General features: G+C 39.8%; 1 protein-coding gene across 1 annotated transcript in view; it reads right to left on the bottom strand.

Annotated features, from left to right (window-relative positions):
* The window catches only part of LOC139392577 (calcium channel, voltage-dependent, alpha 2/delta subunit 4a), a 273,156-nt gene that overhangs the window by 165,876 nt on the left and 87,495 nt on the right, over positions 1–19,785 (bottom strand). Inside the window, exons 23-25 of the mRNA XM_071140645.1 lie at positions 18,926–19,018; positions 3,159–3,176; positions 466–593 (exon numbers count right to left, since the gene is read on the bottom strand). Coding sequence (XP_070996746.1) covers positions 466–593; positions 3,159–3,176; positions 18,926–19,018 — 239 coding nt within the window. The remainder of the gene's footprint in view (positions 1–465; positions 594–3,158; positions 3,177–18,925; positions 19,019–19,785) is intronic.

Genomic DNA, 19,785 nt, shown 5'->3' with positions numbered 1-19,785 from the left:
TGTTACTATTCAGTTTATTTAAACTCCACAAGGACATTGTATTAGGTGGTTATTGTACTTTGACAAGACAGTCACAAACATGACAGCTATTGATCCTCTGTAGCTCAGTTGGTAAAGCATGGCGTTTTCATCCTTTTCTTAATGGCATTTATTGATTAACTGGCCAACTTGCCCTGGCTACAGAGTGGGAGAACAGAGAGAAAGTAGTCCCTACCTCTGAAAGTAGAAAGTAGTCCCTACCCCTGAAAGTAGAAAGTAGTCCCTACCCCTGAAAGTAGAAAGTAGTCCCTACCTCTGAAAGTAGAAAGTAGTCCCTACCTCTGAAAGTAGAAAGTAGTTCCTACTCCTGGTGTAACTGTTCAGTTGTTGTCCCAGACTCCATATGGGTATAAATAAGGTGGTTATTGTAATGTTACAAGACAATCACAACAGTGTGTGGTGGAGCAGAGAGAAAGTAGTCCCTACCTCTGGTGTCCTCTTTGGGGATGTAGTACAGGAACTTGCCGGCGGGGTACTCTGCAGCGCGGCGATACCACACGGGGAAGTGGTCCATCGTAAAGATGTTCTCCTTGTCCGACGGAGACAGGAATTTCCTGTGAGGGGTCAGAATTGGGTGTAACACCGATACAAATGATTACTTATTGATTTAAGTAATCAATCAAATATAAAAAAAAAACATTTATGAGCATTTGTAAACATCTATAAGCGTTTAAAAGGCTTTTTAGTGAAAGCTTTCATAAAGTGTTGCCAAAATGTTGAAATCAATTGTAAAGCAAGAAGCCAGTGCAGAGCGAGGAAGGCAGGCTGGGATCTACAGGATTATAATCTACTGTCTTGGTCCTAGTTAAAATGACCTGCAGGATTATAATCTACTGTCTTGGTCCTAGTTAAAATGATCTACAGGATTATAATCTACTGTCTTGGTCCTAGTTAAAATGATCTACAGGATTAGAATCTACTGTCTTGGTCCTAGTTAAAATGATTCACAGGATTATAATCTACTGTCTTGGTCCTAGTTAAAATGATCTACAGGATTATAATCTACTGTCTTGGTCCTAGTTAAAATGATCTACAGGATTATAATCTACTGTCTTGGTCCTAGTTAAAATGACCTACAGGATTATGATCTACTGTCTTGATCCTAGTTAACATGATCTACAGGATTATAATCTACTGTCATGGTCCTAGTTAAAATGACCTACAGAATTATACTCTACTGTTTTGGTCCCAGTTAAAATGACCTACAGGATTATAATCTACTGTTTTGGTCCTAGTTAAAATGACCTACAGGATTATAATCTACTGTTTTGGTCCTAGTTAAAATGACCTACAGGATTATAATCTGTTTTGGTTCTAGTTAAAAGGACCTACAGGATTATAATCTGTTTTGGTCCTAGTTAAAATGATCTACAGGATTATAATCTACTGTTTTGGTCCTAGTTAAAATGACCTACAGGATTCTAATCTGTTTTGGTCCTAGTTAAAATGACCTACAGGATTATAATCTACTGTCTTGGTCCTAGTTAAAATGATCAACAGGATTATAATCTACTGTCTCGGTATTAGTTAAAAGCTTTAACTAAACCAAAGTAGATCATTTTAAGATTGTTCTATACATTAGTTGGGGTCTATATAAACTTTAATATGAGGACTTAAACCTGGCATGAAAGACCATTCTTATAGCTGTAGCTGCGTGGGCTAATATAGTCAAAATGTTTGGGGTAAATTGAGCCAATGATTGAGCCAATGGCAAGTTGAGCAAATTGAAGGGTTTTCTTGCCGTGTGTAATGCAAGGCATTATCGCTGGGATGGGATCTACAGGATTATAATCTACTGTCTTGGTCCTAGTTAAAATGATCTACAGGATTATAATCTACTGTCTTGGTCCTAGTTAAAATGATCAACAGGATTATAATCTACTGTCTTGGTCCTAGTTAAAATGATCTACAGGATTATAATCTACTGTCTTGGTCCTAGTTAAAATGATCTACAGGATTATAATCTACTGTCATGGTCCTAGTTAAAATGACCTACAGAATTATACTCTACTGTTTTGGTCCTAGTTAAAATGACCTACACGATTATAATCTGTTTTGGTCCAAGTTAAAATGACCTACAGGATTATAATCTGTTTTGGTTCTAGTTAAAAGGACCTACAGGATTATAATCTGTTTTGGTCCTAGTTAAAATGATCTACAGGATTATAATCTACTGTTTTGGTCCTAGTTAAAATGACCTACAGGATTCTAAACTGTCTTGGTCCTAGTTAAAATGATCTACAGGATTATAATCTACTGTCTTGGTCCTAGTTAAAATGACCTACAGGATTATAATCTACTGTCTTGGTCCTAGTTAAAATGACCTACAGGATTATAATCTACTGTCTTGGTCCTAGTTAAAATGATCTACAGGATTATAATCTACTGTCTTGGTCCTAGTTAAAATTATCTACAGGATTATAATCTACTGTCATGGTCCTAGTTAAAATGACCTACAGAATTATACTCTACTGTTTTGGTCCTAGTTAAAATGACCTACAGGATTATAATCTACTGTTTTGGTCCTAGTTAAAATGACCTACAGGATTATAATCTACTGTTTTGGTCCTAGTTAAAATGACCTACAGGATTATACTCTACTGTTTTGGTCCTAGTTAAAATGACCTACACGATTATAATCTGTTTTGGTCCAAGTTAAAATGACCTACAGGATTATAATCTGTTTTGGTTCTAGTTAAAAGGACCTACAGGATTATAATATGTTTTGGTCCTAGTTAAAATGATCTACAGGATTATAATCTACTGTTTTGGTCCTAGTTAAAATGACCTACAGGATTCTAATCTGTTTTGGTCCTAGTTAAAATGACCTACAGGATTATAATCTACTGTCTTGGTCCTAGTTAAAATGATCTACAGGATTATAATCTACTGTTTTGGTCCTAGTTAAAATGATCTACAGGATTATAATCTACTGTTTTGGTCCTAGTTAAAATGATCTACAGGATTATAATCTACTGTTTTGGTCCTAGTTAAAAGCTTTGCTTCTGCAAGGGATAGAGATGCAGAAGCCGGTCCATTGAAGCTTGCTTTTTGCAACGAAAATAAACCTTTAAGACCAAAATGAACCAAAATCAGGTCATTTTCTGTCATGTACTGACTTGGAGAAGACCTTTGGTCTGGAAACACAGGAGTTGGGATGGTCACAGGTCACAAGAAGGGGTGAGGGGTACATGGTAAAATACAGAGAGTTAGCCAGATTCAGAAAGCAACCATGTCAGAAGAACAATTGTTGTTGAAGCAGTGTGTAGAGGGGAGAGTGGGGTAAATTGAGCCAAAGGGGTAAATTGAGCCAAATGGGTAAATTGAGCCAAAGGGGTAAATTGATCCATGTGGTAAATTGAGCCAAAGGGGTAAATTGAGCCAAATGGGTAAATTGAGCCAAATGGGTAAATTGAGCTAAAGGGGTAAATTGAGCCAAATGGGTAAATTGAGCTAAAGGGGTAAATTGATCCAAAAGGGTAAATTGAGCCACCCTTGTTTCTAGGAAACAATACACCACATTAATAATTTAACCAAATATTTAGGAAGAGGTCTTCATTTCATGGAGTCAGTGAAGGAAGAAACCACATGGAAAAAGGGGTAAGGAAGTTACAGTACGTCAAAAAACCAGACTTTCCCCAAGTCAAATGTGTTGTTATACAGTAGGTTTCATAATGCTGGTATCTAAAACTAAGTAGATCGTTTTAGGATTGTTCTATACATCAGTGGGGGTCTATATCAGCTTCAATATGAGGTCCTGAACCTGACATGAAAGGTCATCATTGTAGCTGTAGCTGTGTGGGCTAATATAGTCAAAATGTGTGCCTTGGGGTAAATTGAGCCAATGGCCATGAGGTAAATTGATCAAATTTAAGTGTTTTCTTCCCAGGCGTAATGCAAGGTACTATCTCTGGGATATGAGGTAACAACAGGACCTGGCCTGTGTTAAAAGTGCTTACAAATCACAAAGTGTTTGTTAGGTATGAAGCCTGTGTTAAAAGATCCATAAAAAGACCCCCCAAAAAAAGCAATTGTGACGAATTGTGTTTAAGAAATAAAGATAAGACATGGTTTTAAAATGGTAGTGGTAATATTCTGTACAGACATTTGTAGGTGGCTTAATTTACCCTGTCCTGCAGACAAGATATGTTTACTGTAACTTTACTTTCCTATGACAGAGTGATGCTGAATGTAAAGAATGTCTCATCTTACCCCACTCTCCTCTACTGTATTGGACAACCTAGATGCCCTGACCAGAGGAGGCTGCTGAGGGGAGGACGACTCATAATAATGGCTGGAAGGAGCGAATGGAATGGCCTCAAACACATGGAAACCGTGTGATTGATATATGTGATACCATTCCACTAATGTCGCTCCAGCCAGTACCACAAGCCTGTCCTCCCAAATTAAGGTTCCACCAACCGCCAGTGGACCCGGCAGTACCTTCATCACCCACTAGAGGGCCATGATAGTCCACAGGAGCATATTTCTGAAGGTAATTTCAATTCAAAGGGGCTATAGGTAATATCAATTCAAGGGGCTATATGTCACGTTCTGACCATCGTTCGTGTGTGTTTTCCTTGTTTTAGTGTTGGTCAGGACGTGAACTGGGTGGGCATTCTATGTTGGATGTCTTGTTTGTCTATTTCTATGTCTGGCCTGATATGGTTCTCAATCAGAGGCAGGTGTTAGTCATTGTCTCTGATTGGGAACCATATTTAGGTAGCCTGGGTTTCACTGTGTGTTTGTGGGTGATTGTCCTTAGTGTTAGTTTGCACCAGTTTAGGCTGTTTCGGTTTTCATTACGTTTATTATTTTGCACTGTTTGTATTTAGATTCGTGTTGCTATAGTCACAATAAACATGGATCGCAATCTACACGCCGCATTTTGGTCCGACTCTCCTTCTCATATAGAAAACCGTTACACTATAGGTAATATCAATTCAAGGGGCTATAGGTAATATCAATTCAAGGGGCTATAGGTAATATCAATTCAAGGGGCTATAGGTAATATCAATTCAAGGGGCTATAGGTAATATCAATTCAAGGGGTAATATCTCCACAAAGGAAACAACACAAACACGTCCCTCAGCAATAAGAGCCATAACCCGGCCATCCCTGTCCACCATCCCTGTCCACCATCCCTGTCCACCATCCCTGTCCACCATCCCTGTCCACCAGCGCTGTAAGAGGGACTCTCCATTTTGCAGAGTCGGCAAGTTCGTTTTCAAAACAAATTTCAAATCAAACGGATGGGTCCCAAATGCTACTCTAATCCCTTTATAATACACTACCTCAACCAGAATCCATAGGGCCTTTATAATACACTACCAGAGTCCATAGGGCCTTTATAATACACTACCTCTAAACCAGAGTCCATATATAATACACTACCTCTAAACCAGAGTCCATAGGGCCTATATAATACACTACCTCTAAACCAGAGTCCATAGGGCCTATATAATACACTACCTCTAAACCAGAGTCCATATATAATACACTACCTCAACCAGAGTCCATATACAGTGCCTTGCGAAAGTATTCGGCCCCCTTGAACTTTGCGACCTTTTGCCACATTTCAGGCTTCAAACATAAAGATATAAAACTGTATTTTTTTGTGAAGAATCAACAACAAGTGGGACACAATCATGAAGTGGAACGACATTTATTGGATATTTCAAACTTTTTTAACAAATCAAAAACGGAAAAATTGGGCGTGCAAAATTATTCAGCCCCTTTACTTTCAGTGCAGCAAACTCTCTCCAGAAGTTCAATGAGGATCTCTGAATGATCCAATGTTGACCTAAATGACTAATGATGATAAATACAATCCACCTGTGTGTAATCAAGTCTCCGTATAAATGCACCTGCACTGTGATAGTCTCAGAGGTCCGTTAAAAGCGCAGAGAGCATCATGAAGAACAAGGAACACACCAGGCAGGTCCGAGATACTGTTGTGAAGAAGTTTAAAGCCGGATTTGGATACAAAAAGATTTCCCAAGCTTTAAACATCCCAAGGAGCACTGTGCAAGCGATAATATTGAAATGGAAGGAGTATCAGACCACTGCAAATCTACCAAGACCTGGCCGTCCCTCTAAACTTTCAGCTCATACAAGGAGAAGACTGATCAGAGATGCAGCCAAGAGGCCCATGATCACTCTGGATGAACTGCAGAGATCTACAGCTGAGGTGGGAGACTCTGTCCATAGGACAACAATCAGTCGTATATTGCACAAATCTGGCCTTTATGGAAGAGTGGCAAGAAGAAAGCCATTTCTTAAAGATATCCATAAAAAGTGTTGTTTAAAGTTTGCCACAAGCCACCTGGGAGACACACCAAACATGTGGAAGAAGGTGCTCTGGTCAGATGAAACCAAAATTGAACTTTTTGGCAACAATGCAAAACGTTATGTTTGGCGTAAAAGCAACACAGCTGAACACACCATCCCCACTGTCAAACATGGTGGTGGCAGCATAATGGTTTGGGCCTGCTTTTCTTCAGCAGGGACAGGGAAGATGGTTAAAATTGATGGGAAGATGGATGGAGCCAAATACAGGACCATTCTGGAAGAAAACCTGATAGAGTCTGCAAAAGACTTGAGACTGGGACGAAGATTTGTCTTCCAACAAGACAATGATCCAAAACATAAAGCAAAATCTACAATGGAATGGTTCAAAAATAAACATATCCAGGTGTTAGAATGGCCAAGTCAAAGTCCAGACCTGAATCCAATCGAGAATCTGTGGAAAGAACTGAAAACTGCTGTTCACAAATGTTCTCCATCCAACCTCACTGAGCTCGAGCTGTTTTGCAAGGAGGAATGGGAAAAAATGTCAGTCTCTCGATGTGCAAAACTGATAGAGACATACCCCAAGCGACTTACAGCTGTAATCGCAGCAAAAGGTGGCGCTACAAAGTATTAACTTAAGGGGGCTGAATAATTTTGCACGCCCAATTTTTCAGTTTTTGATTTGTTAAAAAAGTTTGAAATATCCAATAAATGTCGTTCCACTTCATGATTGTGTCCCACTTGTTGTTGATTCTTCACAAAAAAATACAGTTTTATATCTTTATGTTTGAAGCCTGAAATGTGGCAAAAGGTCGCAAAGTTCAAGGGGGCCGAATACTTTCGCAAGGCACTGTATAATACACTACCTCTAAACCAGAGTCCATAGGGCCTATATAATACACTACCTCTAAACCAGAGTCCATATATAATACACTACCTCTAAACCAGAGTCCATAGGGCCTATATAATACACTACCTCTAAACCAGAGTCCATAGGGCCTATATAATACACTACCTCTAAACCAGAGTCCATAGGGCCTTTATAATACACTACCTCTAAACCAGAGTCCATAGGGCCTATATAATACACTACCTCTAAACCAGAGTCCATATATAATACACTACCTCTAAACCAGAGTCCATATATAATACACTACCTCAACCAGAGTCCATAGGGCCTATATAATACACTACCTCTAAACCAGAGTCCATATATAATACACTACCTCTAAACCAGAGTACATAGGGCCTATATAATACACTACCTCTAAACCAGAGTCCATATATAATACACTACCTCTAAACCAGAGTCCATAGGGCCTATATAATACACTACCTCTAAACCAGAGTCCATAGGGCCTTTATAATACACTACCTCTAAACCAGAGTCCATAGGGCCTATATAATACACTACCTCTAAACCAGAGTCCATATATAATACACTACCTCTAAACCAGAGTACATAGGGCCTATATAATACACTACCTCTAAACCAGAGTCCATAGGGCCTATATAATACACTACCTCTAAACCAGAGTCCATATATAATACACTACCTCTAAACCAGAGTCCATAGGGCCTATATAATACACTACCTCTAAACCAGAGTCCATATATAATACACTACCTCTAAACCAGAGTACATAGGGCCTATATAATACACTACCTCTAAACCAGAGTCCATATATAATACACTACCTCTAAACCAGAGTCCATAGGGCCTATATAATACACTACCTCTAAACCAGAGTCCATAGGGCCTATATAATACACTACCTCTAAACCAGAGTCCATAGGGCCTTTATAATACACTACCTCTAAACCAGAGTCCATAGGGCCTATATAATACACTACCTCTAAACCAGAGTCCATATATAATACACTACCTCCAAACCAGAGTCCATAGGGCCTATATAATACACTACCTCTAAACCAGAGTCCATAGGGCCTATATAATACACTACCTCTAAACCAGAGTCCATAGGGCCTATATAATACACTACCTCTAAACCAGAGTCCATAGGGCCTATATAATACACTACCTCTAAACCAGAGTCCATATATAATACACTACCTCTAAACCAGAGTCCATAGGGCCTATATAATACACTACCTCTAAACCAGAGTCCATAGGGCCTATATAATACACTACCTCTAAACCAGAGTCCATATATAATACACTACCTCAACCAGAGTCCATAGGGCCTATATAATACACTACCTCTAAACCAGAGTCCATAGGGCCTATATAATACACTACCTCTAAACCAGAGTCCATATATAATACACTACCTCAACCAGAGTCCATAGGGCCTATATAATACACTACCTCTAAACCAGAGTACATAGGGCCTATATAATACACTACCTCTAAACCAGAGTCCATATATAATACACTACCTCTAAACCAGAGTACATAGGGCCTATATAATACACTACCTCTAAACCAGAGTCCATAGGGCCTATATAATACACTACCTCTAAACCAGAGTCCATAGGGCCTATATAATACACTACCTCTAAACCAGAGTCCATATATAATACACTACCTCTAAACCAGAGTACATAGGGCCTATATAATACACTACCTCTAAACCAGAGTCCATAGGGCCTATATAATACACTACCTCTAAACCAGAGTCCATAGGGCCTGTATAATACACTACCTCTAAACCAGAGTCCATAGGGCCTATATAATACACTACCTCTAAACCAGAGTACATAGGGCCTTTATAATACACTACCTCTAAACCAGAGTCCATATATAATACACTACCTCTAAACCAGAGTCCATAGGGCCTATATAATACACTACCTCTAAACCAGAGTCCATAGGGCCTATATAATACACTACCTCTAAACCAGAGTCCATAGGGCCTATATAATACACTACCTCTAAACCAGAGTACACAGGGCCTATATAATACACTACTTCTAAACCAGAGTCCATAGGGCCTATATAATACACTACCTCTAAACCAGAGTACATAGGGCCTATATAATACACTACCTCTAAACCAGAGTCCATATATAATACACTACCTCTAAACCAGAGTACATAGGGCCTATATAATACACTACCTCTAAACCAGAGTCCATATATAATACACTACCTCTAAACCAGAGTACATAGGGCCTATATAATACACTACCTCTAAACCAGAGTCCATATATAATACACTACCTCTAAACCAGAGTCCATAGGGCCTATATAATACACTACCTCTAAACCAGAGTACATAGGGCCTTTATAATACACTACCTCTAAACCAGAGTCCATATATAATACACTACCTCTAAACCAGAGTACATAGGGCCTTTATAATACACTACTTCTAAACCAGAGTCCATAGGGCCTATATAATACACTACCTCTAAACCAGAGTACATAGGGCCTATATAATACACTACCTCTAAACCAGAGTCCATAGGGCCTTTATAATACACTACCTCTAAACCAGAGTCCATAGGGCCTATATAATACACTACCTCTAAACCAGAGTCCATAGGGCCTATATAATACACTACCTCTAAACCAGAGTCCATAGGGCCTATATAATACACTACCTCTAAACCAGAGTACATAGGGCCTATATAATACACTACCTCTAAACCAGAGTCCATATATAATACACTACCTCTAAACCAGAGTACATAGGGCCTATATAATACACTACCTCTAAACCAGAGTCCATAGGGCCTATATAATACACTACCTCTAAACCAGAGTCCATAGGGCCTAAATAATACACTACCTCTAAACCAGAGTCCATATATAATACACTACCTCTAAACCAGAGTCCATAGGGCCTATATAATACACTACCTCTAAACCAGAGTCCATAGGGCCTATATAATACACTACCTCTAAACCAGAGTCCATAGGGCCTATATAATACACTACCTCTAAACCAGAGTACATAGGGCCTATATAATACACTACCTCTAAACCAGAGTCCATATATAATACACTACCTCTAAACCAGAGTACATAGGGCCTATATAATACACTACCTCTAAACCAGAGTCCATAGGGCCTATATAATACACTACCTCTAAACCAGAGTCCATATATAATACACTACCTCTAAACCAGAGTCCATAGGGCCTATATAATACACTACCTCTAAACCAGAGTACATAGGGCCTATATAATACACTACCTCTAAACCAGAGTCCATAGGGCCTATATAATACACTACCTCTAAACCAGAGTACATAGGGCCTATATAATACACTACCTCTAAACCAGAGTCCATATATAATACACTACCTCTAAACCAGAGTACATAGGGCCTATATAATACACTACCTCTAAACCAGAGTCCATAGGGCCTATATAATACACTACCTCTAAACCAGAGTCCATAGGGCCTATATAATACACTACCTCTAAACCAGAGTCCATAGGGCCTATATAATACACTACCTCTAAACCAGAGTCCATAGGGCCTATATAATACACTACCTCTAAACCAGAGTCCATAGGGCCTATATAATACACTACCTCTAAACCAGAGTCCATATATAATACACTACCTCTAAACCAGAGTCCATAGGGCCTATATAATACACTACCTCTAAACCAGAGTCCATAGGGCCTATATAATACACTACCTCTAAACCAGAGTCCATAGGGCCTATATAATACACTACCTCTAAACCAGAGTACATAGGGCCTATATAATACACTACCTCTAAACCAGAGTCCATAGGGCCTATATAATACACTACCTCTAAACCAGAGTCCATATATAATACACTACCTCTAAACCAGAGTACATAGGGCCTATATAATACACTACCTCTAAACCAGAGTCCATAGGGCCTATATAATACACTACCTCTAAACCAGAGTCCATATATAATACACTACCTCTAAACCAGAGTCCATAGGGCCTATATAATACACTACCTCTAAACCAGAGTACATAGGGCCTATATAATACACTACCTCTAAACCAGAGTCCATATATAATACACTACCTCTAAACCAGAGTCCATAGGGCCTATATAATACACTACCTCTAAACCAGAGTCCATAGGGCCTATATAATACACTACCTCTAAACCAGAGTCCATAGGGCCTTTATAATACACTACCTCTAAACCAGAGTCCATAGGGCCTATATAATACACTACCTCTAAACCAGAGTCCATAGGGCCTTTATAATACACTACCTCTAAACCAGAGTCCATAGGGCCTATATAATACACTACCTCTAAACCAGAGTCCATAGGGCCTATATAATACACTACCTCTAAACCAGAGTCCATAGGGCCTATATAATACACTACCTCTAAACCAGAGTCCATAGGGCCTTTATAATACACTACCTCTAAACCAGAGTCCATAGGGCCTATATAATACACTACCTCTAAACCAGAGTCCATAGGGCCTTTATAATACACTACCTCTAAACCAGAGTCCATAGGGCCTATATAATACACTACCTCTAAACCAGAGTCCATAGGGCCTATATAATACACTACCTCTAAACCAGAGTCCATAGGGCCTATATAATACACTACCTCTAAACCAGAGTCCATATATAATACACTACCTCTAAACCAGAGTCCATAGGGCCTATATAATACACTACCTCTAAACCAGAGTCCATATATAATACACTACCTCTAAACCAGAGTACATAGGGCCTATATAATACACTACCTCTAAACCATAGTACATAGGGCCTATATAATACACTACCTCTAAACCAGAGTCCATAGGGCCTATATAATACACTACCTCTAAACCAGAGTCCATAGGGCCTATATAATACACTACCTCTAAACCAGAGTCCATAGGGCCTATATAATACACTACCTCTAAACCAGAGTACATAGGGCCTATATAATACACTACCTCTAAACCAGAGTCCATAGGGCCTATATAATACACTACCTCTAAACCAGAGTACATAGGGCCTATATAATACACTACCTCTAAACCAGAGTACATATATAATACACTACCTCTAAACCAGAGTACATAGGGCCTATATAATACACTACCTCTAAACCAGAGTCCATATATAATACACTACCTCTAAACCAGAGTCCATAGGGCCTATATAATACACTACCTCTAAACCAGAGTCCATATATAATACACTACCTCTAAACCAGAGTCCATAGGGCCTATATAATACACTACCTCTAAACCAGAGTCCATAGGGCCTATATAATACACTACCTCTAAACCAGAGTCCATAGGGCCTTTATAATACACTACCTCTAAACCAGAGTCCATAGGGCCTATATAATACACTACCTCTAAACCAGAGTCCATATATAATACACTACCTCTAAACCAGAGTCCATATATAATACACTACCTCAACCAGAGTCCATAGGGCCTATATAATACACTACCTCTAAACCAGAGTCCATATATAATACACTACCTCTAAACCAGAGTACATAGGGCCTATATAATACACTACCTCTAAACCAGAGTCCATATATAATACACTACCTCTAAACCAGAGTCCATAGGGCCTATATAATACACTACCTCTAAACCAGAGTCCATAGGGCCTTTATAATACACTACCTCTAAACCAGAGTCCATAGGGCCTATATAATACACTACCTCTAAACCAGAGTCCATATATAATACACTACCTCTAAACCAGAGTACATAGGGCCTATATAATACACTACCTCTAAACCAGAGTCCATAGGGCCTATATAATACACTACCTCTAAACCAGAGTCCATATATAATACACTACCTCTAAACCAGAGTCCATAGGGCCTATATAATACACTACCTCTAAACCAGAGTCCATATATAATACACTACCTCTAAACCAGAGTACATAGGGCCTATATAATACACTACCTCTAAACCAGAGTCCATATATAATACACTACCTCTAAACCAGAGTCCATAGGGCCTATATAATACACTACCTCTAAACCAGAGTCCATAGGGCCTATATAATACACTACCTCTAAACCAGAGTCCATAGGGCCTTTATAATACACTACCTCTAAACCAGAGTCCATAGGGCCTATATAATACACTACCTCTAAACCAGAGTCCATATATAATACACTACCTCCAAACCAGAGTCCATAGGGCCTATATAATACACTACCTCTAAACCAGAGTCCATAGGGCCTATATAATACACTACCTCTAAACCAGAGTCCATAGGGCCTATATAATACACTACCTCTAAACCAGAGTCCATAGGGCCTATATAATACACTACCTCTAAACCAGAGTCCATATATAATACACTACCTCTAAACCAGAGTCCATAGGGCCTATATAATACACTACCTCTAAACCAGAGTCCATAGGGCCTATATAATACACTACCTCTAAACCAGAGTCCATATATAATACACTACCTCAACCAGAGTCCATAGGGCCTATATAATACACTACCTCTAAACCAGAGTCCATAGGGCCTATATAATACACTACCTCTAAACCAGAGTCCATATATAATACACTACCTCAACCAGAGTCCATAGGGCCTATATAATACACTACCTCTAAACCAGAGTACATAGGGCCTATATAATACACTACCTCTAAACCAGAGTCCATATATAATACACTACCTCTAAACCAGAGTACATAGGGCCTATATAATACACTACCTCTAAACCAGAGTCCATAGGGCCTATATAATACACTACCTCTAAACCAGAGTCCATAGGGCCTATATAATACACTACCTCTAAACCAGAGTCCATATATAATACACTACCTCTAAACCAGAGTACATAGGGCCTATATAATACACTACCTCTAAACCAGAGTCCATAGGGCCTATATAATACACTACCTCTAAACCAGAGTCCATAGGGCCTGTATAATACACTACCTCTAAACCAGAGTCCATAGGGCCTATATAATACACTACCTCTAAACCAGAGTACATAGGGCCTTTATAATACACTACCTCTAAACCAGAGTCCATATATAATACACTACCTCTAAACCAGAGTCCATAGGGCCTATATAATACACTACCTCTAAACCAGAGTCCATAGGGCCTATATAATACACTACCTCTAAACCAGAGTCCATAGGGCCTATATAATACACTACCTCTAAACCAGAGTACACAGGGCCTATATAATACACTACTTCTAAACCAGAGTCCATAGGGCCTATATAATACACTACCTCTAAACCAGAGTACATAGGGCCTATATAATACACTACCTCTAAACCAGAGTCCATATATAATACACTACCTCTAAACCAGAGTACATAGGGCCTATATAATACACTACCTCTAAACCAGAGTCCATATATAATACACTACCTCTAAACCAGAGTACATAGGGCCTATATAATACACTACCTCTAAACCAGAGTCCATATATAATACACTACCTCTAAACCAGAGTCCATAGGGCCTATATAATACACTACCTCTAAACCAGAGTACATAGGGCCTTTATAATACACTACCTCTAAACCAGAGTCCATATATAATACACTACCTCTAAACCAGAGTACATAGGGCCTTTATAATACACTACTTCTAAACCAGAGTCCATAGGGCCTATATAATACACTACCTCTAAACCAGAGTACATAGGGCCTATATAATACACTACCTCTAAACCAGAGTCCATAGGGCCTTTATAATACACTACCTCTAAACCAGAGTCCATAGGGCCTATATAATACACTACCTCTAAACCAGAGTCCATAGGGCCTATATAATACACTACCTCTAAACCAGAGTCCATAGGGCCTATATAATACACTACCTCTAAACCAGAGTACATAGGGCCTATATAATACACTACCTCTAAACCAGAGTCCATATATAATACACTACCTCTAAACCAGAGTACATAGGGCCTATATAATACACTACCTCTAAACCAGAGTCCATAGGGCCTATATAATACACTACCTCTAAACCAGAGTCCATAGGGCCTAAATAATACACTACCTCTAAACCAGAGTCCATATATAATACACTACCTCTAAACCAGAGTCCATAGGGCCTATATAATACACTACCTCTAAACCAGAGTCCATAGGGCCTATATAATACACTACCTCTAAACCAGAGTCCATAGGGCCTATATAATACACTACCTCTAAACCAGAGTACATAGGGCCTATATAATACACTACCTCTAAACCAGAGTCCATATATAATACACTACCTCTAAACCAGAGTACATAGGGCCTATATAATACACTACCTCTAAACCAGAGTCCATAGGGCCTATATAATACACTACCTCTAAACCAGAGTCCATATATAATACACTACCTCTAAACCAGAGTCCATAGGGCCTATATAATACACTACCTCTAAACCAGAGTACATAGGGCCTATATAATACACTACCTCTAAACCAGAGTCCATAGGGCCTATATAATACACTACCTCTAAACCAGAGTACATAGGGCCTATATAATACACTACCTCTAAACCAGAGTCCATATATAATACACTACCTCTAAACCAGAGTACATAGGGCCTATATAATACACTACCTCTAAACCAGAGTCCATAGGGCCTATATAATACACTACCTCTAAACCAGAGTCCATAGGGCCTATATAATACACTACCTCTAAACCAGAGTCCATAGGGCCTATATAATACACTACCTCTAAACCAGAGTCCATAGGGCCTATATAATACACTACCTCTAAACCAGAGTCCATAGGGCCTATATAATACACTACCTCTAAACCAGAGTCCATATATAATACACTACCTCTAAACCAGAGTCCATAGGGCCTATATAATACACTACCTCTAAACCAGAGTCCATAGGGCCTATATAATACACTACCTCTAAACCAGAGTCCATAGGGCCTATATAATACACTACCTCTAAACCAGAGTACATAGGGCCTATATAATACACTACCTCTAAACCAGAGTCCATAGGGCCTATATAATACACTACCTCTAAACCAGAGTCCATATATAATACACTACCTCTAAACCAGAGTACATAGGGCCTATATAATACACTACCTCTAAACCAGAGTCCATAGGGCCTATATAATACACTACCTCTAAACCAGAGTCCATATATAATACACTACCTCTAAACCAGAGTCCATAGGGCCTATATAATACACTACCTCTAAACCAGAGTACATAGGGCCTATATAATACACTACCTCTAAACCAGAGTCCATATATAATACACTACCTCTAAACCAGAGTCCATAGGGCCTATATAATACACTACCTCTAAACCAGAGTCCATAGGGCCTATATAATACACTACCTCTAAACCAGAGTCCATAGGGCCTTTATAATACACTACCTCTAAACCAGAGTCCATAGGGCCTATATAATACACTACCTCTAAACCAGAGTCCATAGGGCCTTTATAATACACTACCTCTAAACCAGAGTCCATAGGGCCTATATAATACACTACCTCTAAACCAGAGTCCATAGGGCCTATATAATACACTACCTCTAAACCAGAGTCCATAGGGCCTATATAATACACTACCTCTAAACCAGAGTCCATATATAATACACTACCTCTAAACCAGAGTCCATAGGGCCTATATAATACACTACCTCTAAACCAGAGTCCATATATAATACACTTCCTCTAAACCAGAGTCCATATATAATACACTACCTCTAAACCAGAGTACATAGGGCCTATATAATACACTACCTCTAAACCATAGTACATAGGGCCTATATAATACACTACCTCTAAACCAGAGTCCATAGGGCCTATATAATACACTACCTCTAAACCAGAGTCCATAGGGCCTATATAATACACTACCTCTAAACCAGAGTCCATAGGGCCTATATAATACACTACCTCTAAACCAGAGTACATAGGGCCTATATAATACACTACCTCTAAACCAGAGTCCATAGGGCCTATATAATACACTACCTCTAAACCAGAGTACATAGGGCCTATATAATACACTACCTCTAAACCAGAGTACATATATAATACACTACCTCTAAACCAGAGTACATAGGGCCTATATAATACACTACCTCTAAACCAGAGTCCATATATAATACACTACCTCTAAACCAGAGTCCATAGGGCCTATATAATACACTACCTCTAAACCAGAGTCCATAGGGCCTATATAATACACTACCTCTAAACCAGAGTACATATATAATACACTACCTCTAAACCAGAGTACATAGGGCATATATAATACACTACCTCTAAACCAGAGTCCATAGGGCCTATATAATACACTACCTCTAAACCAGAGTACATATATAATACACTACCTCTAAACCAGAGTACATATATAATACACTACCTCTAAACCAGAGTACATAGGGCATATATAATACACTACCTCTAAACCAGAGTCCATAGGGCCTATATAATACACTACCTCTAAACCAGAGTACATATATAATACACTACCTCTAAACCAGAGTACATAGGGCCTATATAATACACTACCTCTAAACCAGAGTACATAGGGCCCGGTCAAAAGTACTGCCCATATGGAATAGGGTAGCGTCTGGGACTCAGTCAGTCTCCAGGCTGATATCTTCAGACCCATCAAACACAGAGCCTCCTAATGGACCCTGTAGACACTCTAGACATACACCTGTTAAGGTCAACAAAGAGCTGCTGGCCCACAACTCCCCCTCACAGAGGAGAATTACACAATGAGTAACGGGAGCAATCAGATGACTGATAGCTAGTGGGATTATGTTGCGGTGTCAGTCACTCTGAGCCTAAACCCTGTCTGGCAAGAGGGCACTGCCAGGGAAGAGTCCTGAAGAGCCCTAACAAGGACAGTTACTGGAGAGATGAGAGTCTCTCTGAGAGTAGAGTACGCTATAGAAAGACTAGTCAGTTTCTACAGACAGACTGAATAACAGAGTAGAGTAGGCTACAGACAGACTAGTCAGTTTCTACAGACAGACTGAATAACAGAGTAGAGTACGCTACAGACAGACTAGTCAGTTTCTACAGACAGACTGAATAACAGAGTAAATCTCCTTTTGGCAGGTAGTGGTTTATAGCCATCCTGCTACTGTCATGGTATCTTCTGACCGTTATACTGTACAAAGGACTCACTCACTCACCCACCCACCAACTCACTCACTCACTCACCAACTCACTCACTCACCAACTCACCCACCAACTCACTCATACACCCACCCACCCACCCACCAACTCACTCACTCACTCACTCACTCACTCACTCACTCACTCACTCACTCACCCACCCACCCACCCACTCACCAACCCACCAACTCACTCACCAACTCACCAACCCACCAACTCACTCACTCACTCACCCACCCACCCACTCACCAACCCACCAACTCACTCACTCACTCACTCACCCACCCACCCACTCACCAACCCACCAACTCACTCACTCACTCACCCACCCACCAACTCACCAACCCACCAACTCACTCACCAACTCACCCACCCACCAACTCACCCACCCACCAACTCACTCACCCACCAACTCACCCACCCACCAACTCACTCACCAACTCACCCACCCATAATAAATGTAGCCCCCTATGTACAGCAGAGACAACCCAGTAAAACAACAGATGACAACCCAGTGTGTTTCAGTACTGTAGGCCTGACTTACTTGGCAACACGTTTCTCAATGCCCACGTATCTGGTGACCCTCATCAGACCAGACCGGGTGCCCAGGAACGCAGTCTCCACCCCCTCGTCCATACTGAACACACAGAGGAGAGACAAGGAGGGGCAGTAACACTACAGCTGAAAACCAGACATACATTCAAATCTAAACAAGGATGTAGAACATTTATCAACAGATAATAAATATGGGATATATTGGCAGCATGGTATGTTACAGCACTGTTACCAACCCAGATGGATTGAACATCATGTCTGTCTGGTAGGCCTCTCCATGTGACCACAGAGAGTGGTGGTACTGTGCAAGTGTAGTGTGGTAGTGTGATAGTGTAGTGTAGTAGTGTAGTAGTGTGGTAGTGTGATAGTGTAGTGTAGTAGTGTAGTAGTATGGTAGTGTGGTAGTGTAGTAGTATGGTAGTGTAGTAGTATGGTAGTGTGGTAGTGTGATAGTGTAGTAGTGTAGTAGTGTGGTAGTGTGATAGTGTAGTGTAGTAGTGTAGTAGTATGGTAGTGTGGTAGTGTAGTAGTGTAGTAGTGTGGTAGTGTGGTAGTGTGGTAGTGTAGTAGTGTAGTAGTATAGCAGTGTAGTAGTGTGGTAGTGTAGTAGTGTGGTAGTGTAGTAGTGTGGTAGTGTAGTAGTGTAGTAGTATGGTAGTGTAGTAGTATGGTAGTGTGGTAGTGTGATAGTGTAGTAGTGTAGTAGTATGGTAGTGTGGTAGTATGGTAGTGTAGTAGTATGGTAGTGTGATAGTGTAGTAGTGTAGTAGTGTAGTAGTGTGGTAGTGTGGTAGTATGGTAGTGTAGTAGTATAGCAGTGTAGTAGTGTGGTAGTGTAGTAGTATAGCA

Source organism: Oncorhynchus clarkii, chromosome 33, assembly GCF_045791955.1.
Source record: "Oncorhynchus clarkii lewisi isolate Uvic-CL-2024 chromosome 33, UVic_Ocla_1.0, whole genome shotgun sequence".
Taxonomy (NCBI): domain Eukaryota; kingdom Metazoa; phylum Chordata; class Actinopteri; order Salmoniformes; family Salmonidae; genus Oncorhynchus; species Oncorhynchus clarkii.
This window is presented reverse-complemented; position numbering and strand designations above follow the sequence as displayed.